This window comes from Coenobita brevimanus, chromosome 46 (assembly GCF_032717465.1).
Source record: "Coenobita brevimanus isolate Jiangsu-jjx chromosome 46, ASM3271746v2, whole genome shotgun sequence".
NCBI classification, from domain to species: Eukaryota; Metazoa; Arthropoda; class Malacostraca; order Decapoda; family Coenobitidae; genus Coenobita; species Coenobita brevimanus.
Window position 1 is genome coordinate 12,034,076 of NC_136999.1, and position 27,975 is coordinate 12,062,050.

At 40.8% G+C, this 27,975-nt stretch overlaps 1 protein-coding gene across 1 annotated transcript in view; it reads left to right on the forward strand.

Annotated features, from left to right (window-relative positions):
• Positions 1-276: 276 nt before the first annotated feature.
• LOC145398812 (cytochrome P450 2L1-like) overlaps positions 277-27,975 on the forward strand; it is a 43,254-nt gene continuing 15,555 nt past the window's right edge. Inside the window, exons 1-6 of the mRNA XM_080271621.1 lie at positions 277-355; positions 728-927; positions 3,447-3,561; positions 3,836-4,016; positions 17,771-17,888; positions 24,923-25,067. Of these exons, the coding sequence (XP_080127747.1) occupies positions 277-355; positions 728-927; positions 3,447-3,561; positions 3,836-4,016; positions 17,771-17,888; positions 24,923-25,067 (838 nt within the window). The remainder of the gene's footprint in view (positions 356-727; positions 928-3,446; positions 3,562-3,835; positions 4,017-17,770; positions 17,889-24,922; positions 25,068-27,975) is intronic.

Sequence of the window (27,975 nt, forward strand, 5' to 3'; positions counted from 1 at the left end):
AAGATGAAAAGTGTTTAATCTACTTTGTTTATTGTAAGGATGGAAACAAAATATGTAATACTACTCACAACATGAAGAACTTCTCGAGCGTGACCATAGATTTATTTTCTTCTTGCTGCAGTGAACTCCTGATGAAGGCTAAGAAGATATCATAAAGTACTAAATACGAGTATGTCTGAAAATGGAGCAATATTATAATACGCATATCCTTCACTACCTCGATTTTTTAACAGGACAGCTAACCCTAAAAAGAAATTGCTATTGTTCATTAGCGCTATGCTCAAGTACAATGTCATGTGTCTGGATAATGTTAAAGAGACGATAGTATTGTTTCCAGTGTGGGAAATCCAAAGGCGTAAATTGGTTACCTTCTCTACACATCATCAGGGGTAGTATGGAATGGTTTATTGTATATCAACGACTCGTTGTTGTTATTGTTTGGCCCCAGTCCTTTTGGCGTAGTAGAGACGTGGACCACTGGTAAGCAACTGCTTCTTTGCGTTTGCCTTACTGGTACAATACAGCACATACACCATGTATGGAACCAACACCCCTTTGTGGTAGATGACACCTCACCAAGGTCCTTCCTCACGGCGAAGTGCGGGAAAATATGAGTTTGGTTCTCAAATGAACACCGTATCTGCCTCGTTCCAACAACGCCACCATATGCAGGTTCCTCAAAAGTAATTATAACTTTATAGACTAATCTTCTTGTTCTATTCTTCAGATAAGCTGTTTTCGGTGACCGACCCTAAGCTGATGAAGTTCGAGAAGATTATCAATGACATATTTTCACTCTTCGGATATGTGGCGGTGCCTGATTTCTTACCCTGGCTGCATAAAGTCCTGCCAGCCTTTGTAATGAAACGCCTCTTCGCCCTTGATCGTATGCTTGCGCTTAAGGAAACCTTTCTTCAGTTTATAGATGTGAGTAAATGTTGATTTCTCGAGGAATTTGGGCCTATCCACTGAACTGAGATTTTTTGCGAAGCGAGAGTGGATATTATGAGCAGCGTCCGTCTCTCTCTCTCTCTCTCTCTCTCTCTCTCTCTCTCTCTCTCTCGGTGTGTGTGTGTGTGTGTGTGTGTGTGTGTGTGTGTGTGTGTGTGTGTGTGTGTGTGTGTGTTTTAACAAAATAATTTAGTTTTTATCTGATGTTACCCATTAGGAGATGAGTTGAGGACCAGCCAGTGAGAATATTTATTGTTAAAGCTCAAGGTATCAGAACTATGTGAAAGTTTGACCATGCAAAATCAACTTAAAATTTTTATCCAATTCAGACCGAACTTGGCGAAAGGGTTGAGGGTAAGGCAAGAATGAAGTTGTTCAGAGTTGAGAACAACCTCCAACGGCAACGTCACAGGGAAGGCAAAAGTTCGACCTGTGTGTGTGTGTGTGTGTGTGTGTGTGTGTGTGTGTGTGTGTGTGTGTGTGTGTGTGTGTGTGTGTGTGTGTGTGTGTTTTAACAAATTAACTCAAAAGGTTTTTGTCTGATTTTATCCAAAGCTGGTGGAAGAGTTGAAGGCCAGTTAAAGAGTAAATCCATTTTTTTTTAAAATAGGCCAAAGGTCAAAGTCACAGGGAAAGGTCAACCACCCTTTGTAGAAAGTCGGAGTAAAAGTCAAAAACAAAATTATTCGACTTTACGAACAATCAGAGGTCAGTATCACAGGGAAAGGTCAAATGGCAAGGTTACAGGGCAATGCAACTCAGTTTCGATCTAATTTACACTAAACACGGTTGAAAGGTTATGAGTAGCCTAAATCAAGAACGAAGAGTATTGATTCTGAGAACAGATGTGAATGTTCAAGATCACAGGGCAAGACTGACCTAGTTAGAAACGTTTTTCCACGTATGAACAAAGTACCTAAGCTATTTTTGATCTGCTTCTTATCAGACTTGTTGGATGAGATGGGGATCGACCAACAAGCTGACCTATTGTTTTTTTGAAGAATAGATCAAAGGTCGAAGTCACATGGTATGGGAAACTAAAACAGTTTTTATCCAATGCAGACTGATTTTTGTGGAAGGGCTCATACTATAACTAGGATGAAAAGGTTCGATATGCAATCAATCAATCAAAAATCAGGTTGCAATGAAAGGTCAAAGTCAAGATCACCGAGGAAAGTGTATTTATTTTTAACTATATTTGGTGGAAGTTATAATGATGAGACGAAAATGGAGTAATTCGTATTTGAGGGTAACCTGTGGAGGGCGCAGACCACAAGACAAAAATCAGAGCAGTTTGGTTAAATGGAATGTTTTGACAATGTGATATTAAAACGTAGGCTACAGTATCTAATTTTGCAATAAAAATTGGCGATTCTGTGGCGATTTGTTAATTCGTTGCACTGGAAGGGTTCAGATCCCTTGAATGTACTTAGCATAAGGCTGGACATTCCTCTACCGCCAAGAGAACAATATGGAATTGATTTTTTAATGCTCACCCTAATAATGTCACGTTTAAACACATATTACCACTAACCTATACCAATAAATCTGCTGTGCGTGCGTGTGTGTGTGTGTGTGTGTGTGTGTGTGTGTGTGTGTGTGTGTGTGTGTGTGTGTGTGTGTGTGTGTGTGTGTGTGTGTGTGTGTGTGTGTGTGCGTGTGTGTGTGTGTGTGTGTGTGTGTGTGTGTGTGTGTGTGTGTGTGTGTGTGTGTGTGTGTGTGTGTGTGTGTAAACTTACTGAGTTTTCTGAGTCATTGTATGTGTGTGAAATTGTGTATAAACTTGCTGAGGCATCGTCCTACTTTTTAGACAGATTACTTAGGGTGAGATTATGGTTGTGTGGGTGGATGAGCGGGTGGGTGGGCAGTGAGACAATAGGTTCATGAGGAATATGCCCATGGGGTGAATGGGTCGATGGTGGAAATGCATTCATGTATGAGGAAATAACTCCATGGGAAATATATTATGTCCCTGGGGGAATGAGGGCCAAGTAGAAACATAGGTCCATTAGGGAAAAAAAAAGATCCATGGGAGAAATATGTCCGTGGGAGAAAACAGGTGTACATGGGTGTAGATGTTTCCCCATACAAAGGCAATAAGCCTATGTGGAAAATGTTAACGTGAATTATGTCAGTGGGGAAAAGGGGGTTCAAGGGGACAAATAGGTTGATGAAGAAAATATTTTTAAGGGGAAATTCCACCCATTGGACAAAATAGGTTGATGGGGAAAATTGGCCCAGGAGCAAAATTGGTCCATGATAAAAATAGGTCCACTGGGAAAAATAGGTTCATATGGATATTATGCCCCTGAGTGAATATACAGTAGGTTCATGTGGGAAATAAGTCCCTGTGAAAAAATAAACCCATGGGGAAATATCTGTCAACGCAAAACAAGTCCCAGAAGGAAGACAGGCGGGTGAGGAACTGACACCCAGAGGGTGTAGCCAGTGACAGGTGTACAGTATATGTCAGTGACTATAAATCACAACCACAGGAGGAGATCGAGAAGCATCGAGCCACACTTGACCGAGACAACCCGAGGGATTTGATTGACGGCTACCTGATTGAGATGGAGCAGAGGAAGGATGATCCTGATAATACTTTTGTTGGTTAGTGATCTTATGAGAATGGCAGTTATCCTTTTTTGTGCTCATAGGCCTACACAGAGGATAGTGTTGGGCATTTCTGAAAGCTAATCAAAGGAGGAACCCTTAAATTTGGACCTACAAGCTTTGCAACTAGAGTCAGTATACGCTGGATTTTGTGCCAAGTGCCCTTCCTAGCAAAATTCGAGCACAGTATCCCTGGTCAGTAATGGTCCAATGAAAAGAATAACAGAACCTTATGGAGGTTAATGAAAGTAACAACATCTAACCCTTACAGAAAAGGACCTGAAACTTCTGATTTTGGACCTGTTTATTGCTGGTAGCGAGACAACCTCCAGCACACTCATCTGGATGATCTACTACCTAGCCACCTACCCGGAGGCGCAGCGCAAGATGCAAGCTGAGATAGATAAGGTGCTGCCGAAAGGAACTCTGGCCACACTTGATGACAAACCCAGGTTAGATGTGCTACACACACTGAGTTGTATTCCTTCTGTCTTTGAGATTTATTAACAGTTCCTTTGCGATTCATTTTGTTTACTATGCACTAATAGAATGACTTATGCATCTGAGATGTATTTAGCGAGTAGGGTGTGTTTGATTAGCGGCTACTGATTGGCCGCTGAAGTCATCGCAACAGATGCCAGATAATAGATAATATTTATTTTTATATACTTTCCTCATGTGTTTGTGGGAGTAAAATTCTCAGCTGTTCTTCAAAAACACGAAGAATATATTTAATCTTGACTGTTAAACAAGATAACGCTCTGTATACTTTAGTCACTATAAATAAGCAGAGTGCTTGCCGTGGCGCATAAATGCTCACGTCTTTATGGCGATGGCAACACTCGCCGAGGAGTGTGTAAAATATGATTTTGTTAATCTATCATTATATCACGAAGTTTTTATATCGGTTTCCTTTTTTCTTGTGGTAATGCATGTATAAACTGTAAGGACAGAATATTATAACCCTACACTGACCTTCACGAAACGGACAGCTACCCCTTGTTCGATTTATATATATATATATATATATATATATATATATATATATATATATATATATATATATAAAATGAATGGAGAAAGGAAAAGGAGAAAAAAATAAGTCCATGTGCCTAAAGGCATCCTCCATTCATAAAATATTTATAACAACTGGATTTGAATTGAAGTGGATTAAATGTTTGTGGGAAACAACTCCCAGCAAGTGAATTCCAGAGAGTAGTGGTTCTGGGGATAAATGAATTTTGATAAGCAGAGGTTCTGCATTGCGGGGGAGACAGTGTGAATTCATGGGCGCTCCCAGGTGCCCGAGTATTTCGGGAGAAAATGTGAAGGGGAGGCACAATTGAAGCTAGCTCGTCAGAGTACTTACGGTAAAAATGTCGAAAAACTAATGCTAAAGAAGCAACATCTCTACGTACTGATAAAGGAGGAAGGTCCTGCATAATGACAGGATTATTGATTAATCTAAAGGCTTTATTTTGAATTTTGTCCAACTGCCTCAATGCAACCGCTCCACATCCAATCGACAGTGGTGAACAGAGTTCGATCTGAGAACGCACATGACTTTTGTATATTGTGGCCATCTGCTCGTCAGTGAAGAACTCACGAACTCTGTACATAAGTCCAATTTTTTTGGAAGCATTTTTAGCAAGGGATTTAACAAAAGATGTCCAGCTTAGGTTAGGGTTTAGAGTAACACCTAGGATATCAATTGTAGTGGATATGAGAATATTGACATCATTTAAAATTATGTGAGAGTCTGATGGATTCTTTCTGTTGGAGAAATTAATGTATTTAGTTTTCTGAGCATTAAATGAGACCAGATTTGTTTGTCCCCATTGATTAGTTTTAGAAAGGTCCTGGTTCAGAGAAATAGCTGTGTTTATTTGGTTATTTATAATATCAAATTGTGTAAAGGAGTTACTAAATGTGAAAGAACTATGAAGGGTCGAGTCATCAGCATAAGAGTGTATTGGGTTGTGAGTGACAGATAGGAGGCCATTTATATGAATAAGAAAGAGGGTTGGCGCCAAAACTGATCCCTGAGGTACGCCAGCATTTATGGAATGAAACTGAGAATAAATTCCATCTACCATGGCCCGTATTTTTCTATTATGAAGATAAGAAGAAATTAGAGGAACCAGTGATGCAAGGCCATAGAGTGACGTCTTAGACAAGAAGGCACGGTGTCATACTCTGTCACATGCTTTTAATATATCAAGTGCTATTGTATGTGTTTCACCGTGTTGGTCTATTGTTTTGTTAATCTGATGGGTAAGAAGGCAAAGAATGTCTATAGTTAAACGTTCTCGTCTGAATCCATACTGCCAATTATTGATAAATTTATTATTTTCTAGATGCTTGACTATGTGTTTGTTAATTAGTTTCTCAAAAACTTTACCGAGAATGGAAGTCATTGCAATTGATCTATAGTTTGATGGATCAGAAGTTGCCCTTTTTTTAGGAACAGGATGGATATTTGCTTCTTTCCAAGAGGCTGGAAAACTTGAGGTACTGATGCATTAGCGGAAAAATTTTGCTAATAAAGGAGCCAACACTAAGGAGCAATTTTTAGTACTATTGAAGGAATTTCATCTGGACCAGTAGCTTTGTCTGCTGAGAGACAACAATGCAACAATGGAAATAACAGTATGTTTGCTTAGTAAAAACAAAGATAGTTTGCAGGAGTTTCTTTTTCATAGGAAACACTCTCTACAACCTACTGTATGAAAGACAGAGTTGTAGTGGATAGTAGAGATTATAAATATTGGATTCCAAGAAGACGAAATGGACACTGTTCGCTACAGAAAAAAAAAGTTATGGCATGGAAATGCCTTACTGAATAATATTCATAGTGAAAATAAACTGCAATTACGAAACAATGGAGTTGTAATAACTACGATAGTGGAAAGACTAATAATACCCTCATGTATATAGCCTACTTGCAATCTTGTGACGCTTTGTCAAGTTTATTATAAACAAAGCGGTGCTGGGCACAGCAAACTCATCCCTGGTAGTCATTTTAGTGCTGATGTACAAACACAACAGGACATCTAGTCAAATATGTCACATATCAGATTTGGTGTAAATCAAGTGAAAATTGACAATTTTAAGCCCATTTGAAATTATAGGCCTGACCACCTGACACTGACCCCTCTACTGCTAACTGGGGAGGGGGTGACCCCCCCTGATGTAATGAGGCATGTTAAAGATGCATCTTTAGCTGAAAGCCGCATCTTTAGGTTTTGGTTTCATGTCAGTATGACGAATTTGAAAGGAGTTATGGCAAAAATGCGATTTTTACATTTGTCATTTTTTGGGCCTACAGCCTGGGCCTTGTCCCAATTTCGCCCCAATATTAATTAGATGATCAGAAGGTCATAGCCCATCAACCCTGTAATTTTAGTCAAAATTGCACCACTAGTTTTCGCGTAAGGCTGTTAACAAACAAACAGACACAGACAAACAAACAAATTGACAGACAAACCAAGTGAAAACAATACCCATCCCCGAGCCCCTCCGGGGTGAGGACGGGTTATGTTTCTGCTACTTGACCTGCTGTTTTATAAATACATGACATTCTCTTGCTGTGAGGATAATCTCATTCCATTTGTTCCCTACCCCTGGAGATGTTTCTTCTTGTGTTGTTTCCTTAAGGGAAGGTTGCGAGTAATTGAAACCACATGTTAATGCTTTTTGTACTTTCTCCTTTATTTTTTGATCAATTTCTACCATTCAACGCCATTTTGTTCAGAATTTCAAGGAGAACAAATTGCTGGAAAGTGTTTTTCTCATAAACCTTTATTTTAGGGTGAAATTTAGGAAATCTGTAAAAAGGTAAAACCCAATATAATTATACAAATAGAGCAGAAAGTATTGTATACATCCAAAATCCATTTCCAAGAAATTATCCAGCATAAAATTCTGAAGAAAACGTTTTTTTACCGATCAAAATCCGTCCGGAAATAAGCGAGAAAGTACTTTTTTCCCCAAAAAAATCGTAATTGTTTACAGTGCGGCACTTTGAAAGCCGGAATACTTCGCAGATTTGTAACTCTTGAACTGATGTCTGACGAGTATTATTATTATTATTATCATTATTTTTTTTTTTTCAGGTGAGTGAGAATAGGAGTCTAGGACTATGAATAATGCCAACATTTATACTCATGCCTGGGACAACGCTAGTATATTTATCCAGCAGTTACCAGACTATTCTATTCAGCTGAGAGACAACGCAGTAGTCTGAGAGTCTTATTACGGACTCCCGTGGTCGGGACATTAGTATTTTGTTTCAACAGATGCCAGACTTGAAAAATAAAAAAATCTATATATAGATGAGTGTAAGCAGAGGAACTGACTGTGTTAATACTTTCACCACTAACTCTCATGGCTAATATAGAAACAGGCTTTATCCCGGACCAGAGGTTCCTAGAAGTAAAAATTGGACATGTACCACTGATTTCGTCACACTAATAACGTTACGGATGATCTGCCCACCTTCCCCTGTGGTGGTTATTGGCAGAGATGCTTGGTTAGGTTTGATTAATATCTTTTCTTAACTAACAGGGGGAAATCACCCCCAGGCCTCCACGATCTTTATAAATCAGTTTTTAGTAGCATTTTTATCAATGGCTGATACAGGGGGAGGTGAGGAGAGCTTCCATAACGTCATCAGTGTGGCGACATCAGTAGAGCATGCGCAGCTGTCATTTAAGAACTTCTGGTCTAGATAACTCCTTGTGTGTTACACCAGTATAAATCTCTCTCTCTCTCTCTCTCTCTCTCTCTCTCTCTCTCTCTCTCTATATATATATATATATATATATATATATATATATATATATATATATATATATATATATATTTATATTTTATATATATATATATATATATATCAGAAGTCGCCAGTCGATTTTAATCAGCTGAGTGTCAGTCACCGAAGCCTGGGTGTTAGTACTGTCACCATTAACTCTTTCATGCCCCAGGCAGCTCTTTAGTGGGGTGGCTTATGGTAATGATCGTTACCTGCTGGCCCAAAGCACCAAATTTGGCACACATATACTTAGGACCAAAGCAAAACTTTTTGGAGGAGGGTACCCGATTTTGAAGGTCAAGGTCAGGGTCAGGTCAAGGTCAAAGGTCAAACTGTACTATTCGCCATCTTTTTCAATTTCCTTAATAATTTTCAACACAAAATGTGCTGTTATTGTCTAAATTTCTGTTAATGGACTTAAGGGAGTCATATCTGCCATTCAACCTAAATTTCCAATAACCATATTGAATTATGGGTCACGATCTCAGTTCACCGGGTGTAATTTATATGTGAATTATTGGCATCAAAATTGTTATGTAAACTCTGTCGGACAAGTAGCTCTTTATTTAAAAAGAGAATATTGCAATAAACCAAAAATTTACATACATGCTTTAGTTATAATATGATGAGACAAGCATAACACTATTCTATATGTACTGTAGGTCTTAACCTATGTGACTATCGTGGCGTTAAGCAGACTACTTCCTATTTATTACGACATCCCTGCACTATTATTACAAGAATTGTTTACGTGGACTACCTCCATCAATCTCTGCATGCACATTTTCTCTGGAGGAGCTCAAGGAAAAGGAAGGCTCGTCGTGTTTCACAATCACCTCGGCACTGACATAGTGTTGTACATGCCAGACCAGCCTTTTCGCATTTGCAGTTCTTAACGCACATTGGAACCACCTTGCAGCCACACTTTATTAGTTCTTTGCACGCAGCAGCAGATGGAACTGTGGTCCAAATGGGATGCCACCCAGTGTCTGATTTGGACCAACCGAAACCAGCTGGGCTAGGGGCAGCAATGACTGGTTTAAGACTCTGTGTCCAGATACTGGCCTGGTACACACATCGGTTGACATGTTGGAGCAGAGCATTCTGTGTTGGTGGTAGCCTTTCCATTAGTTTCACCCTGTTAGGAAAGAGGTCTTGCCGAAGGTCGTTAACCTTGCTATGGTGAGTTGTGCTGTCGTACATGGTACAGATGAAATGCCCAATTAACCTGAATACCGGAGATGATGTTTCTTGAGGAACGAATGCTGAGGATGATGCTGTAGTAAACCCTTCAGTCGAAATTGGGAGTGATTTCCAGGTTTTCCAGGCTGATTTCTTTCCTTTACCATTAAACTGGGATGTTACATCACATCCAGTGAAAGCATGGAAGAAGGGTAGTGCTTGACATTTGTCTTCACCAAGTTCCAAGCAAACAGAGTTGATGTGGTAGTACCGAAATTGCTTCCTGCACCAAATCCAACCCACAGATCTAAGTCAGGATACCAAGTGACAAAACGGTAAAAAACTCCTACAAGGATCACAACCACGTCTGTATCAACAGTTCTGACAAGAATTGATGTTGCACCTTTCCTTAGGGCATCGAACACATGCAAAGAAATCCTGCTGTCTGCCTCCTCATGGTCACTCTTGTCCATAGTACATTCAGGTTGATTGGACAGAACTCTTTCTCCGGAGGTAATGTATACCCACTTTTCAGGTGGGTAGACATGGTTGGCTACTTCTTCTGAGAGCAGAGCAAAAAGTTCTTCCTTGTTTGTGTCGTTCTGCAAGAACCCAGCAAAGGACGTGGGAAGTTTGGCATTGCGAAGCACCTTCCTGCTTACCCCCTTCCCTCGTTTCTCACGGGTAGTTGCCTTCAAGCTGTCTGGACACTATCTGTCCCATACAATGTCAATTCGAGTGCTGCTTTGCAGTTGCCTCTCTGTCCAAGGAATGAAGATTTTGTCACTGTATTCGCCAAATGTACACTTCTTTTCATGTGGTAGGATATGCACCATGGCAGCTCCATCGAAAATCTTTGCATCAAAGTGTGATGGTGGTTCTGGCTGAATGCTTGGGTCGATGCAAGTCAACAATTCAGCTTTATTTCCTGGTAGACGAAGTCTCCCATTCAGTGACAATGCTGGTGGCCAAGGGTGATTTGCATGTGAGAAAAACTCCTCCAAGTTTGTGTCACGGACCTGAGCAGCAATGAAGAGTTGGCTGAATAGATTACAGTCACTCTTCATTTCTTGCAACTGAGTAGTCCTTCTGCAGGGAGTGCTGGTGTGTGGTCGCTTGAAAAGTGGAAGTCTGTTTTTCTTGATTGTGCTGTGGATGGATTCCTCTCGTTTCACCAGCACATCACTGACATACCTTGAGTACTGCTCTTTGCCAAGTTGCTCCATTCTGTACAGTGCTTCAGCAACCTGTTCATCCATACAGTCATGGGTGTCAAGAACAATGAGTTCCTTTGCTGTGTTCAAGAACGGGTTGCCCATTGATTTAATAGCATCACACATATTGTTGACTTGTTTGTGGAATGTTTCCTGAACGGCATGTCCTTGCTCGTGACTCTGGAAAGAAGGCTCTTCAGACAGGTTGTTCATCTCTTCAAATTCATCGAGAATTCTTGCCTGCTCTGGACCTGCAATCATCCATCGTTTCAAGGCAGCAGGGTTCGTGGTCAGGCCAACTGCACCACCGGAACCTTTCACTTTTTCATTGTTCTGCTCGTGTGCTTGGTCTAAAGGCATGGCTGAGAATTGTCGCTTACCCTTCTGGAACACCCAGTTTTTCTTGAACTGATCTCTGATTGCTGGCGGAAGAGTCTTCATGTCTTTTATGTGTACTGGTAGCCAGCGAGAGTAATTCATGCGATCAAGCACGAAGAACCATGGTGCCAATGCTTCCAACACTTCTACATAGAGAGCGAAATTCTTCTCCCTGTGCGACCTCACAAAGATAAGCACTAACAGCTCCAGCTGAAGAATCCTGTCCCAGAATGCAAAGATTGGACTGTTGTGTGTTATGTCAGTTCTCCAGTCTTCGAAGAGTATGCTGCCATCTGGAAACATTTCATAAAAGGAATCACGCTGCAACTTTGCAAGAGTCATGACGGTAACTTGATGTGCATGCCGTGTTCTGGTTAAGTGGGCAGCCTTCAGGAAGGAGTCAGCAGTTCCAGCCGTAGCAACACCACTCTCAGTCAGGGCAGTACACCAACCAGATCCTTCCAAGAGATCCCCAACCATTATTCTACTTAAAGCACAATAAAAGTAAACTGACACCTGAAATAACAGTACTACCACATTTTGACCTTTGACCTGCACCTGACCTTGACCTTGACCTTTAAAACCGGGTACCCCCCTCCAAAAATGTTTGTATTGATCTACAGTATACATGTACCAAATTTGGTGCTTTGGGCCAGCGTGTAACGATTTGGTCATTTTTTGGCCATAAGCCACCCCACTACTTGCAGTCTTTTCCACCTGACGGCAGACGATTTTATTCAGCTGAGCGTGAGCCATAGGAGGCTGAGAATGTAGAAATACCACAACTTTATAGGCATTTTTGTCAGACTTTGTAGTGAAAATCGTCTGACTGTTAAAGGGAGGTTTTATTTTCTTTCAGAACCTTTTTAGAAGCAAGAACTTTTACGTGCCTTTTACTATACCACGATTATATTTTAACTTCAACAATAACCTCCAACTTACAATGCCATCTTTACACGGTATACTGTTCCGATCCGTCCTACCACCCAAAACCATTCCAGCTTCGCCTATATTGTAGGTGGCGTAGGAGGCTTCGTAGCAACTCTTTCCTGCATGTAAGAGGATAATGAAGGGCAATGTGCAAAGTAGAAAAGGAAGAAGTGTTTAAATTATCCAAACCCTCTTTGCGATCCCTCGCCCATCCACTCCTCGTCACCTCTCCGATCGTTCTGTGTTCGTCCGGTAAATCTACAGAAAAAAATAATGACCCACATCTTATTCGCTAACCTAAAATGTCCTTCTTCATAGAATATTCTTTCCCCATCACCATCCCAGATAAAGTAGGTTTACTCGTACTTTTACTTGGCGTAACTGGCCCACTCCCACAGCCTGAATAGATCGCAGTTGCATCAAATTCTTTTATCCGTGGTTATGATGTACTACCTACTTAGTCAGTACAGTTAGCTTCTTTTCAATTGACTGAACTGGACCTCCTCCACAACTCGAACACTAAGTCCCCTTCATGAAATTCAGTGAACCCATAGTTATGAGCTAAGAATGAGTCTTCCTGGTTACTTGTCAAATCAACTCTCCAGTCTGACTATACTTGCCCATCAGCTGAAGTGGAAGGGGTTAGCGATCTTCATTATGTTAAAACAAACGCGATGCAATCCTGCCTACTCCATTCTGTTCAAACCACTCATTTCTGTTCTGGTGGAGTAGCATAATACGACTTCAGCCAAGTCATCTCATCACCGACGCACCTCGCCATTCTCGTATTTGTTAACGATCATACGTGTGGCAGAGCCGAGAACCGAATGGAAATGTAGCATGGCGAATTTATCCATATCTTTCATCATTGTTTTTGAGTAATGGAAATCCTATTACTCTTATTCGAATTATTTTCATGAAGGCAATATTTCCACAAAAACCCTCGTTAATACATCTCCAGAAATCACCTGATAGACAGGAGTAGAACATACGTTTGAACACTATTTTTTTTCCAACCCATCTTCTTTATAAGACCATGAATATTGTCAAATCCGTGGTTTTGTTGGCGTAAACCTGACGCTCAACATAACAACACTCCGTTTTAGCCGGCTTTGGGTAGAATTACATCAAATATTGGTAGCTGTAACCCTCACACCCGCAAAACTCGTATCTGGGAGAAGTTCACGGACTCCCACCACATGGCAGGACCACCGGCACTCATTAAGGTCGTAAACGTGTTGATTACGCTGGCTCCGTAGCACCGCTTTCTTACTGGCTTATTTCTGCATAAGAATAGTTGGTAATTTCCTTTATTCTATGGATGCAGTCTGTCTCGATATCACAGACAATGGTAGGGTGTAGAATGCAAATTAAATTGCCATGGAAAAGATGTTAAGAAGTCTCCTAAGTTGGCGAGAATATGGACATTAGTATCAACGGTCCCTTTAGCTACAAGCAATCACCCCCAAAACCACCAGTCACGATTTTTTAAGCATCTGTTGAAACAAAATAAAAGAAAGAATACGGTAAAGAATGCGGTGACTGTCTGTGTGAAATTGCCCCTTACTCCCGCTATAACTGCAGAGAGCAATCAGTGAAGACCTCCTCTGTGTTGTGAGTTACCAACTCAGTGGAGGGCAGTCTGTTGGTGTGAAATTAAAATATCAGTAGGGCAATATATACCACTCAGCCTTATATGTCCTCCATATAATCACGGTGGATAACCTCATTATGGCTAACCCTTATAGTATACAGAAGACATTTAGTTAAAAGGCAGACGTGCCTAACCATCTATCTCGATCCCTCCACGTGTGAAGTGAATATATTGCGTTACATTTCCTTTTGATTTCGATGCAAAATTTTTATTCTGTGCATACATACAATAAAAAAAAATATGACACAGGAGGGACTCTATTATATTCTCAGTACTCAGTATAACTTGTGATGGCCAAAGAAAGCTAATTTATCATATAGATAGATAGATAGATAGATAGATACATAGATAGATAGATAGATACATACATACATACATACATATATATATGTATATAGTATATATATGGAGGGAGGGGGAGGTCGAGGATGAGGTGGAGGGATGTAGTGGAGAGGTATATAAGAAAGGGGGGGGTGGGGGGGTGAGATGGGAGCAGTGCTGTGAAATGAGGGGGACAGGACGACGTGGATGCGATTTGTTTGTGGCCACCTCGTATGGGATTAAGGCGTCTGGCAATATATCTATCTATCTATCTGTCTATCTATATATTGTGTGTGTGTGTGTGTGTGTGTGTGTGTGTGTGTGCACGAATTATGATAACGTTAAATCGGAAATGTCACATGTTATACAATATGATGTCTTTATTAAGGCAGGCCTACCAGCGTGAGAAAAACTATCAGGCAATTTGCAATAGCCGTCATCTACGGCATTAGCAATAGCCATCATCTGTGATATCAGTTTTCCGCAAAGTGTGCACCAGTATTGTTGTTGTTGTTTTTTTCAGAGCATTAGAACATTTGGAGCTGCGGTGGCTCGAAATGTAGCTTACTCTCCTGGCGATGTGTGTATCGCGAATCTAAGATTCAAACTCAAGCAGAGTGGGCATTTAAAGTGGGAGCTGGTGGTATTCCCATCCACTCGCCTTGCATAATATGTTCACATCCTGTATGTTGTACATACGGACTCTGACATAAACTAAATTAGTCAACACGACACTTTGAATTCACACACATCGCTCCTCCTACAGACACCTCTTCTTCGTTCATACATTGCTAACATAAAGATGAGTCAATTTCAACTATCACTCTTCCTCCGAGGAGAAGGTCTGGTCCTGTAGTGGTTCTGTTGTTGACTAGTACAATACAGATACACTCACTTTGAACACTTATGTTTAAGAATGAGCTCAGGAATCACCTCCTGAAGTCGGTAAGTCGATACACCAACTAACTCTTGCGATATCCTGCAAATCAATTCACATCATAGCCACTAAGGTATATGCCCCAAAAAAGCAGTTTTGGTATAAAAAGATATGTTAGTTTAGTTCTGAGATCCATTAACATGCAATTCGATCCATCAGATAGGTTCAGATCATATTCAAGGACGCGATTGCCAAGGTCAGGATTATCTGCACTACAGTTTTTCAGGTAAGGGTGTAATGTGCAGGGACAATGAGAGATGGTGGGGTACGACTGGAAAAATTAATGTAACCTGCGAAGTTGTCCATTGTAAGTTCATCGGTGCACTGGCCCATTGTTATCAGCCAAGGGCTAAAGAATACAACAGATCTAACCACGCATAGGTGGCATGACGTCATGTGGCCCACTTGTGTCTCTCCCCTACCTTTAGGTCTCCTGTCTGCTCCATTTTCTGTGATGTACACTCTCCCAAGCCTTTGCTCACAGCTCAGTTTTCTTAACATAATCTATATATCTATCTATCTATAGCCCGACGCCCTAATCCCACAAAGGGTGGCCGCAGACAAAACGCCTCCAAAGTCGCTCTGTCACCCACCATTTGACTACCCTCCCCCCAACTCACCCCCCCCTCCCTCATATACCTCTCAACTCCATCCCTCCACCTCATCCTCGGTCTACCTCTCCCTCTCCCTCCCTCTACCTCACCTACATACACCCTCTTAGTCAGTCTTTCATTCTCCATTCTCTTCACATGTCCAAACCACCTCAGTGTATTTCTCCTAATCTTCTCAACCACATCCACATCCACCCAACAGCGTTCCTTCACTTCTTCATTTGTCAACCTGTCCCTCCACGTCACTCCACATGCTCCTCTCAAGTAACTCATTTCCACTGCTCTCACTCTTGACTTGTTCCCATCTTGCAAGGTCCATGCACTATCATGCAGTGACTTAACTTCCATACTCACCTCCCTATTTCTCATCACTGCTTTCAGTGTACCAACAACCTTCCTTCCCTGCTGTACCCTTTCACGCACTTCATCCCCCAAAGTTCCATCCCTACTCATCACACTACCCAAGTACTTGAATGCACTCACATTCTCCATATCCTCACCATCCAACCTCACTGCACACTCTGTGACTTCATTCCTCTCAAACACCATAACTTTACTTTTGTTTACATTAACTTTCAGATTCCTCCTCCTACACACTGTCGCAAATTCATTCACCAAACCTGGCAACTCCATGTATACTACTGCCCTCTATTAGTTTTTTTTTTTTTTTTTTTTTTTACATTAGCCTAAGGTTTTACAACTGTTTAGAATGCTCATTCTAAAAACAATACATACGGCAACAAACATAATATTGAACAATATCTGAAGGCAAAGCAACAAATTTACCAATATCTTTTGCAAGAACTTTCATGAATCCTTTTCCTGGCTCTAACTGGCTCCCATGGTAACAACGAAACAATTTTCCAGCACTCTTAATTGTTTCTGAAACTCTTCACTGGGTACTATTAATTTTCCTACCTGCCTGCTTATAAATTCTGCCAACTTACTGTCATTATCTCTTTCACCAACTGCTCTCAAGAACTCATACTTGGGCAACTTACCTGCTATGTAGCCACCAACGCACATCAAACCTTCGTATTCTACCTCATACCCAAAATCTACAGATTCTGGCACATCTACTTCGTTTTCTATTGCTTCTTCCATTCTAAAGTGGAAACTATCATGGTTGGGAGAGAGAGAGAGAGAGAGAGAGAGAATGTCAGGTGTTCCTTCTGACCTGATGCCAGTGTCCTTTAACACTTCCATATATCTAGGCCTGTTCTCTCTCTCTCTCTCTTTCTCATTACTTACATACAATATAAAACCAGTATATAGCAGACAGACAGACAGAAAGGCTTGTATAGAATAGTTATTGCAAGAAATTTGTAGTGAATATTAATTAGCCGCTTTAAGTATACAATTTTATATACTGTATATCCACATGTATATATTTACATAACATTGTATACAATTGTCAGTATATAATGAGAGAGAGAGAGAGAGAGAGAGAGAGAGAGAGAGAGAGAGAGAGGAGAGTGTGTACCTGAGATGTTCCTTCGAACCTCATGCAATATAAAATCAGTATATATCAGATTGATAGTGGGATAGATGGATAATATAAAGATAGATAGACAGACCTGTATAAAAGTTATTGCAAGAAAAATGTAGTGAATGTCTGCCCATTTGATATTTTCATGGGTAACTGTTGAAATTTTTTTGGAAAAAAAATATCCCTTCATGTTCTTCTTTTTAGTCGTGGGTCACATTCTAATTTTTAGAATGTGGTAAATTCAGTTGTGGAAGTGCATCCTCTTCCAGTCTTCTTTGATTTGGAGGTATTGGTACATCGAGCAGTTCATATCTGAGTGACCTTTTAAATGCACTTTTCTCAAAATGATGACTACCTACTAGCTTTATGTCTGGGTTGAAGATGTCTTTTCTTTTGATGAACTTCTTAAATTCTTGGGAATCTAAAGAAACTGACACCCTTAACCTTCTTTCTAGAGTCTTCATAACATCCGAGTACTGCACTATTAGTAGGGATTGAATAGCTATAAACAGCACGGTGACCTTAAGAGAACTGAGAGAGCGAGCACCATTGCTGGCCGTGTGGCGTCATACGCAAAGATAGATGTGTTTTCTTTCTGCCACGGTTTGACCTTGTATATTCTTTGGACCTTGGTTATCGCATCTTATAAAACTCTTAATTTTATTTTGCACCAACAGGTTGCCCTACACTGAAGCTGTTATTCACGAGACACTAAGGAAATCTGCTATAGCTGCTTTTGCGGTGCAGCACATGGCATCCCAGGATACCACCCTGGGGGGCTACACCATCCCTAAGGTCAGTGCTTTTTGTCCATGTGTCACGGTTGTCTGACCTTGTATCACTCGGAAACCTGCCAATTCCCAACTGCATGTTTCGTTCTGGCTAACGTCCGACGATTTTGACTTTAGTTAAAACGGTAGCTACTAGTTCTATATTATTCCTTTTGAGGTGTAGCGTTCGGGGCTAGGCTTCTGTGGCCCAGTATAGTCTGCTTCGCCTGATGGCATTACCGTACAGTGATCGATAAACCTCCAAGCATCTCTTGAGGATTGAGCCTAAACGCATGGTTAGACTGTCACTTTGATTGGGGTGCTCTTACTACTGAACCGCCAAGCACAAGAAAGATTAAAAACTGTTACCATGATCACTGGCTGATAACCGAGAACTTTCTACGTAATTCCAGCTAACACCAGGAGATATTTTCGGACCAGAGCAGTCTTCCACAGACTAAGGGCTACGAAAGGTTCCTATCCATTTTTTACAATAAACATGTCCCGTTAGTAATTAATTATTACAGGGAAACATCTTGTTGGAGTGCATTCTGTCATGTACACTACGTACACTGCGGGTTGGTTATGAGGAGTTTCGTTGCTGTTTGGGTACAAACATGTGTACAGTTTTAAATGCAGCTTTACCTTAGTAGAGTTTGTTCATACAACCCCTGGGCTGATAGCTGTATTACGTGGAGTTAAGAGGCTCAATGGGACCTCTTTGTCAGCTATTTATTTATTTGTTTATTAGTTTGTTTCCCTAGTCTCCTGCAGCCGGAGGATGGATTTTTTTTTTTTTTTTTTTTAATATTACGTTTTTCATATTTTCAGAGGACTTTGTTATGATCTATAGAGACCGTTTGTATTGATGCGGCTCGAAACAATGTCCATCAACGAATAAAACTGAAAATACGTCACCGAATGGAAGGAGTTAATTATTAATTCATGTTGGGCATAGCTATGTAGGAGGCTTTAGGAGAGTAGGGTAAGAGGTGCAAGTGGAAATCTTTTCACTTAAACTTGGTCTTAACTTTCCATCTCTCTATCTTGAATGCTAAGTTGTGACAATAGATTAACATTAGAATATGATGCTGGTCACAAGGTAGTGCTGTGGAAAGGATGTAGAGCCGTAGTATTGTCTTTTTCTGTCCTGAAGCCGTAAAATGACGAAAATCTCAGGCAAGTTAAGGTGAAAAGACAATACTGAACCAGTAGTTAGAACGTCCTATACAATAGCTTGTCGGCCTTCACTTGGCGGAGACTCATGCATTTCCCGTGCCTCATTAACTGAACAGTGCAGTATAATGGCTACAGATCATTTTCATAGCACTTATTCGTGACTGGCACCATATTCTGATGTTTGTCTTGGCACAGCACAACATTCAAGATGGACAGATGGCATGAAACCCACCATGCGTATGAGTTCTATCTCCAAGAGATTTTTTTTTATTGAACATATAATGCCACTGCTGGAAGTAAACTGGTCAGCCACTCCACCCCTTCAGTCCGAAGACTCTGTTCTTATCATAATCCTTGTTATTTTTTTTTTCTTTACTATTTTATTTAGCTTAAGTGAGACATTTCACACTGGAGGTTTCAGATGTAGCCTTCGTCTATCCTTTAAGTGGCAAGAGGGTTCTCCTAAGCTGAACAAAGATGATGCTCAGATAAAAAAAATACTCTTACAATAACTTTGTAAGTGCTTGTAGTGAAGTGTTGTAGATTAGTTATACATACACTATACTCGTGGACGAGCGGTTGTTATACTTGAGTAGTTTTGTAAGTAGATAATCTTCGTTCCTTTTTTGTCATGCAATGACAGGAGAGGTAAAGATTAGTATGGGACTATTTTTATTTGTCTTGGAAATATTAACAAAGTCTCTCACACACGAGTGAAGTATTGAGTCCCGCGAGCTAACCTTCCTGTCTCTCTCTCTCTCTCTCTTCCACCCTCTCGCCCATGTTGCTAGGCTCCTTCTCCCTACTACCTGTCGGTTCTATGGCCTGTCTCCTTCTGAGCTCTGCTTCCTAAATTCCTATTTTAGCAGGAGTCGTGTCACGTGGAATATTCTAATGTGAAGTTTCTAGAAGCCTGTGTGTGAGTATGTGTGTATGTGTGTGTATGGTCACGAGGCGCTGTCGTGTGCCTATCAAGCATTCCTTGAGTTAGAGTGTGTAAGCATGTTTAGCATTGCTCGATTCTCGCAGACACAATACCTATCTCATCCCCTGACTTGCTGCTTCTATCTGTCTGTCTATCTATCTGTCTATCTATTATGATTTGTAATTATAATGTGGAGTCCTGACATTGCTCGGTCACGCTGCTGGAGGTCCTCCGACAGCAATCATCATTGGCATATGCTAATCTATTAGTACATAATATTGATTATAATATTGTATACATATAATATTCATGTTAATATTGTAATGGTTCAGTAATATTATATGTTAAACAAGTTGTATACATAATTGAACAAATACAATGGTTATTGTATGACATTTTGTAAGATGTGTATGTATAACAGACATACGCATATAATTGTGCAATGGTAATACTGCTAGGTTATTAGTAATGTCTAATATTTCACCTAACTTGTGTGATGATTCTGGTAATACAGAATTGTGGTAACACTGTATGAATTTACATAATATTGTAGTAACATTTTGGTAGAACATAATTGTAACATTGTATGAATTGTTACATAATCTTGTGGTAATGCATGATTGTGTTGGCCTTATAATTGTAGTTACATTTTGTTAATGCAACTGTTACATAATTGTGATGGCCTTATAATTGTAGTTAAACTTATATAAAAGTTACATCTTGTTAATGCAACTGTTACATAATTGTTACATATTGTTTGTAGTTCCATAATTGTAGCAAGTGTACCATAATGCAATCGTTTGTCGTTACATAATTGTTACATATTGTTTGTAGTTCCATAATTGTAGCAAGTGTAACATAATGCAATCGTTTGTCGTTACATAACTGTTACATATCGTTTGTCGTAACATAATTGTAGCAAGTGTTGTATAATGCAATCGTTTGTCGTTACATAATTGTTACATATCGTTTGTAGTTACATAATTGTAATAATTGCAGTCCTGACATTGAATCCGGTCATGCTGCGGTCGATAATAGTGATGATGTGCTATGCCACTAGCTTGTGGAGACAACAATTTCCTTTTTTGTTTGTAGTTTGTGGTATTTTGGCATTTGTAGTAACACTTACACCTACTTTCATTTGTTTGATATGTGATCTTAATGTATTTCTTTCTTTTTTCTTTCTTCCTTTTTTTTTTTTTTTTTGTATGTATCGATTTGGTATAGTTTGTTTTTCTTCGTTTGTCTACGTTTTTTGTGTGTTTTTCATGGTTGCATAATTGCTGATTAATTCCCTTGGGACCCTTTTTTAAGGTTTAGTTTATATTGCACAGATATTACTGATAATGATAATATATAGCCCCATATTTTGTTATTTTATATATAAAAAATATATACACTATATACAGTATTAACTATATACACTGACTTGTTGTTCACTTGTACCTATCGTGGGCAATATATGTGTCAGCATTGTGTGGAAATCTTTGTCTTCACGATTGTGTTGAAGATGTTCATTCTTGCTAACGTCATTTGTGTTGGCCATTTTTTTTTTCTGGTTTTCCTCGTAACTTAATTTATCTGTTTCCACAAGGTAGCTTTAATTAATAAATGTTTAATACAGTTCTTTTAATCGCTCACTGAGTAACTTTGATGATATATTTTCTTTATTACTTTGTAGATGTAATAATGATTAGCTGTATGTATGAAACACGCATTTTTATTTAGGTATAAATGGTAACACTCGTTGGTAGTAAAAAAATGCTATAATAAATGAATGAATATATACAGTGTAGAATATTTATTGTTGGTGCAAGTATATAATGATTGAATTATGAAGATAATTGAAGTAGGTATATGTATTTAAGTTGTAATTATGTAGCATGTTTTATATGTTTGTGCAGTAGTTTTTTGGTCTATCACTGTGTATTGTATAAATGAAGTAACTATGTAACTCACTAATTTTTACCGTGGTGGGAATGGTGTGAGTGGTGTTGCACGTGGTGATAGCGTTGTTCTTCACGGGTTGATTGACGTGTGGGGTGTCAGACACACGTTGATAGGCGTGGCGTCCTGTCAGCAAACACGTATGGTGACGTCGACTTCCTACACTGGTAGCTGTGGTGAGTAAATGAGTAGCGATGAGTAACTTCAGTGAAGATGAGTGAATAAGATGAGTTGTGAATATGGACTTGGTATTTGCTTCCTCGTCTTGACCTCGCACTTCTGCCTTAGCGGTGGAGGTTGGGTGGAGGTAGGTGGAGAGAGAAGGGTAAGGTCAGATGGTTGTGAGTCGTGTCTCACTCTTCGTTTGTTTGTTTTGTTTTTCTTTCTCGATGTATTCTCGGTCCTTTTCTCTTGTGATTTACTCGTTGTGGGATGAAGACTGCCGCTACTTGTAGGTGCATGTAGAAGATTATACAGACGACTCGTAGAGTTGTTGCTTGTAGTTGATTGTAGATGGTTGTAGTTCGTTGGTTCGTCATAGGAATTGCAAGATTGTTTGTAACAGTAGATTGTTAAACTACTGGCAAGACGTCCTGTGACCTCTTCGCCTCTAAATCAGCGTGATGATCGGGGAGACGGAGGGGGCTGGTTGGAGAGAATACTGGCAGGAGCTGGTTGTGAGTTGTTGGTTGTAAGAGGTATTTTTTGTTTTCAATCTTGATACTGCAGAATCAACTGTAAACTCGTGGGCTCGTAGGCTTGTAGACTCGTATTTTGTAGGAATTCGCTGTAGAACTGAAGCTAATCTTGGTTAGAGTCTCGCCTGCTTTTGTAGAAATTCTCTGTAGATTCGTAGATGAGGTTCGTACGTTCGCTGCCACCATATCTTACAATAACTTTGTAAGTGCTGGTAGTGAAGTTTTGTAGATCAGTTATACATATACAGTACTATACTCGTGGACGAGCGGTTGTTATACTTGAGTAGTTTTGTAAGTAATCTTCATTCCCTTTTTGTCATGCAATGACAGGAGAGGTAAAGATTAGTATGGGACTATTTTTATTTGTCTTGGAAATATTAAAGTCTCTCACACACGAGTGAAGTATAGAGTCCCGCAAGCTAACCTCCCTGTCTCGCTCTTTCTCTCTCTCTCTCTCTTCCACCCTCTCGCCCATGTTGCTAGGCTCCTTCTCCCTACTACCTGTCGGTTCTATGGCCTGTCTCCTTCTGAGCTCTGCTTCCTAAATTCCTATTTTAGCAGGGGTCGTGTCACGTGGAATATTCTAATGTGAAGTTTCTAGAAGCCTGTGTGTGAGTATGTGTGTATGTGTGTGTATGGTCACGAGGCGCTGTCGTGTGCCTATCAAGCATTCCTTGAGTTAGTGTGTGTAAGCATGTTTAGCATTGCTCGATTCTCGCAGACACAATACCTATCTTATTCCCTGACTTGCTGCTTCTATCTGTCTGTCTGTCTGTCTATCTATCTATCTATCTATTATGATTTGTAATTATAATATGGAGTCCTGACAATACGGCACCGGATCAAATGTGTGAAATGTGCTGCACAACGACTGCCTAGCCCCGAGCTCCTACACCTCAATTGGATAATAGTGGATAGGTTGTTACCATTCAGTTACCATAAGCAAATTATAAGGTATAATGTTGGCGTTAGAGACTTTTGCTAAAGATGGTAAGAAATGCATGTGGAAGTTTTTTGAGTATCATAATACTGAGTCCGTTTTTGCTTGACGGATCTGAGGATCTGAGCCACTGCCAGAAATTGAATACTAGGTCGTGGTTATATTAAATTCGACAAGCCTTAGTTAACAGGTAGAAACCAAGTTTCCTTGTTGTTGTAACTGGTTTGTTTTCACTCGACAGATCTGAACCATTTCCAGAGCATTAATTCTAAGCAATGGTTGCATGAAATTCAGTGATCCTTGGTTATGAGCTAGCTGTCAGTCTCTTTGCTTATTAAACTGACCTTCAGATCTGACTGCATCTGCTCATCAACAGAGATAAAAGGTGTTAGATATTACGCGCAGTAGCCAATTCGACTTACCATTCCAACTATATTTAGCTAACAACTGAGAAGGAAGCGTTTAATGATCTTGACAGGTTAGGGGGAGGGAGACACGGTACAGTTAAATCCATCCTTCAGTCTGACTGCACTGGGCATCAAATGAGCTAAAAGGGGTAACAGATTTCCATCAATTTAGAAGAAAAAAAAAATTCTTAGTCAAATCGACCCTCCTATTTTACAAACTTGGCCATCAACAGAGCTGAAAGGAAAAAGGGATCTTCGTCCCATGAGAAACAAACGCGCTTGTCGGACCAAATGACCTGCTTCTGCCATGAAGCCGTCAAAGACAGGGTGGGGGTAAAGAAATGGGCGTGATAAGCAAAAATGCGTGTGGGATAGGCTGGAATTCTGGTGGGAGGTGGGGCTTGGTCTGGGGCGGTAAGCATATCGTATGAAAATGATGTAAGTGTCGTGGTTTCAGTGCAGTAAAGTTTATATAAAAAATTCCCCACAGTTTGAAAACGTTGTAGGGTTAAAGAAACGGGTGTGCTTAAAGAGAATTATAATGGGGAAGGGTAGGAGCCATTACAGTATACCCTGTGGAAATGAGTGCTTTAGAAAATATGGTTTGTGTGTAGCGAAGGCTATTTATTTTTTCTTTTTGTTTTCTATACGAGGAGAAAAAGATAAGCTCGCATTGCTTTTACATAGCCTTCATGGCGCCAGGTAAATGATGCACTATAAGGCCAAATTCTAGGTGGCACAAGAGCCATTGTAGTTCTTCTTCCGTCGCATTTTATTTGCCGATATTATGCCTTAAAATGTTTCAGTAATCTGTTTCAGTGCTATAACATCTACATAGTTTGGAACAATAATACCTAAGAGCATGTAAAAGTGTAATGTGCAGAGTAACTAGCTACGGAAAGGGTGTCACGAAATCTTCAAACCCACTTAGAACACTGGTCTAGTTACCGTCTTTATGCACAGGGTACCGTGATCAACAGTGCCACAGTCTTCATCCACCACAACTCACACCTCTGGGATAACCCTGACCAGTTCCGTCCTGAACGCTGGCTGGACGACGATGGAAAGTTCTCCCCAAAGAAGGATGGGTTTTTCCCTTTTAGTGTCGGTGAGTGCTCATAGTTTAATAATAGAATTTTGTAACTATTATATTTGCTCTAAAGAAGGATGATATATTAATTATCAGTATTGGTGAAAGTTCTTATTACTGGTATAGAGAGGGATGTTGTAAGAATTGTGCTCAACCATCTATGAATTATTATAGTAAGGCCATGTGACAATGAAAACATCCAAATATTGCCTCAAACTATAACACGTAACCATCGAGTCTACAATTAAGGCCCCAATTTCAGTTCTCGTTGCGAACATGTTGAAGACAAGGATATCTTTTCTAAAACATTCTATGGTCGACACGGAAATCAAACTCGGGGCCTCTCAGTTTAGAGCAAAGTATTTCTCCAGTGTAGCCACCAACAACTCCGAAAATCTCGAATGAACGGATCTTGAATCTGGCTGTCTATTATCTTGTTATATTTTCATGGAGGGGACAGTTTGCAGACTTCAAGTCTTTGGTTCCTTCTTCCTTGCATAAATCTATCTATCTGTCTATCTATTTTGCCAGACGCCATAATCCCGTAAGGGGTGGTCATTTGACTTTGAGTTATTTGTTTTACGGGGAGGGGCACTGACCTTCCAACAACCCACTTGCTGACACGTAGGGAGCAGATATGATCTGGTTATATGGTTACCACCATATATATATATATATATATATATATATATATATATAATAGTGTGGTCCTTAGGTATATAGTGAAAACAGAATATGGGAATTCTTCACGGCCCATCCCCTCGTATTGTGCCACTGATATAAAAACACCACATGTAAAATTTTTTTGTACACCCGAAAGCACTAAGCTCTCCCCCCCCCCCCTGGTAGCCGGAGGCACGGCCAGTGAGCGACCAGGCGATCAAACACCCCACTTCCACCGCCCCTCCCCCAACCCCAGTGAACCCTTTGTTGGATAGATGTGGAACGGCTAATGGTGATGTTAGTTATTATTATTATTATTATATTTTCCTCTCCTCTAGAGAGGACCGGGCCCTTGTTTGGCCCAGTCAGTGATATGGGGCTTAACACTAGGGGTGGTTGAATAACCTACTTTGGGGGGGGGTGCACACTGCACAACATTAGAGAGGATGTTAAAGGGTGTAGTTGCGACAACACAGGCTGCTGCATTACGTAGTGAAAAGTACGAGTGGGCAATGGGTAGATGGCGAGGTATGTCGGGATTAGGATATGTGTTGGCAACTCGAAGGCGTGCCGTGGCTGGGCACCGTAGGAGGTAGTGCAGGAGGGGGAACGGCGTATTGGAGTTGCAGTGTGCACAAGTAGAGGTAGGTTCATCTCCATTTCCCACGATCTGGCTATGACACTTGTAGCCCAGGCGCAGGTGACGAATACCTTGAAGAATATTGCTGGGGATGAATCATGGTATTGAAAGAGGCTCATATTAGGTTGCCATAGCAAACCAAGTGGCAGAAGAAGAGCCTTGGAGGACATAGGATTCATGGTCGTCTCGGTTGAGAATAGGACATGTAGCACGTAAAGCCTGCTTTAGTCGAGAGAGGCTGACCAAGGCGGTAACGTCAACCTGAGGATGCTCCGTGGCAAATCTTGCAGCAGCGTCTGCTTTCTCGTTCCCTGTTAAGCCAACATGACTGGGGATCCAGTGAAGAGTGATGGAGCGGTTGCCACTGCTAAGCTGTTGGGCTGTGTTGAGAATGTCGGTTATTAGCCGTACATTGTCAGAGTGATAAGGCTGTAGGAGTGTTTGAAGTGCCGATAGGGAGTCTGTGTGGATGATAACTTTCGGAGCCGATGTAGCAACCTGCGCATCCCTAAAGGCTTCAGCGATGGCAATTAGCTCAGTCTGTAGCGTTGAGGAGCCATCAGTGACTCGAACACCAAAGGTCCGATCACCACATATGAATGCAGCTCCGGCTTTGGACGCGATGACTGAGCCATTCGTATAATAAGAAACTGAGTCAGGGGTGGTGAGTGAATGAATTCGTTGGAGGCCCTCTTGGCGCAGCTGCTGTATAGGGGTATGTGCTTTAGGAGAGGAAGGACTGATGACAAACTTGAATAATGAGGACCATGGTGGTGGTTGCTGGAAAGAGAGAAGAGGCACATCAGGGGCTTGTTGCATAAAGTAAGCCACATTGAGTGTGTGGATGGCCTGTGCCACACTGTGAGTCCAGCTGCGAGTGAGGAGGTCAGGATGCAGATTCACTGCGGCTACTATTTTGGGTAAAAGTGGGAGTGGAGACCCATTGTGGGCCAGTTTAGCAGCAATCCCTGCAACTCTCGCCTGAATACGGTGGTACAGGGACTCCATATTGCATTCAAGGCGAAGATTGCAAAGGCGAGTCCACATTGGGGAGCCAGTCATTATTCGTAGAGCCTCATTTTGAATAACCTCAAGCCTACTAAGCAGCGATGTTTCTAACATTGGTAGAACAGAGGTGCTATAATCAAAGAGAGAGCGGATAGCCTGTATATAAAACAAGCGAAGGACATGGTAGGTTGCTCCTCCGCCCTTCCCTGCAAGAGCTCGGAGCACACTGAGCAGTAGTTTGGTTCGCTCTCTCAGGTAGGTTACTTCGGTCTGGAATGTGAGCTTGGAATCGAGCCATACTCCTAGGTACTGATGGGTGGTGACATATTGAATTGGTGTGGTACCAAGATAGAGTTGCTCTGTGGGGATGGCAATACCAAACGGTAAGGCTTTTGTTTTATTTTCATTTATTTTGAAGCCAAGTTCTGCACACTCGTGGTATAGACGAGACAGGGCTCTTTGGGCTTTGAAATAATATGGCCCACCATGGACGACAATAGCTAGGTCGTCGGCGTAACAGAGGAGGCGTACACCGGTGGCAAGGTCTACACGTAAGAGGCATTCAACAAGTGTGTTAAATAGGGTCGGGCTGATGACACTGCCCTGAGGAGTGCC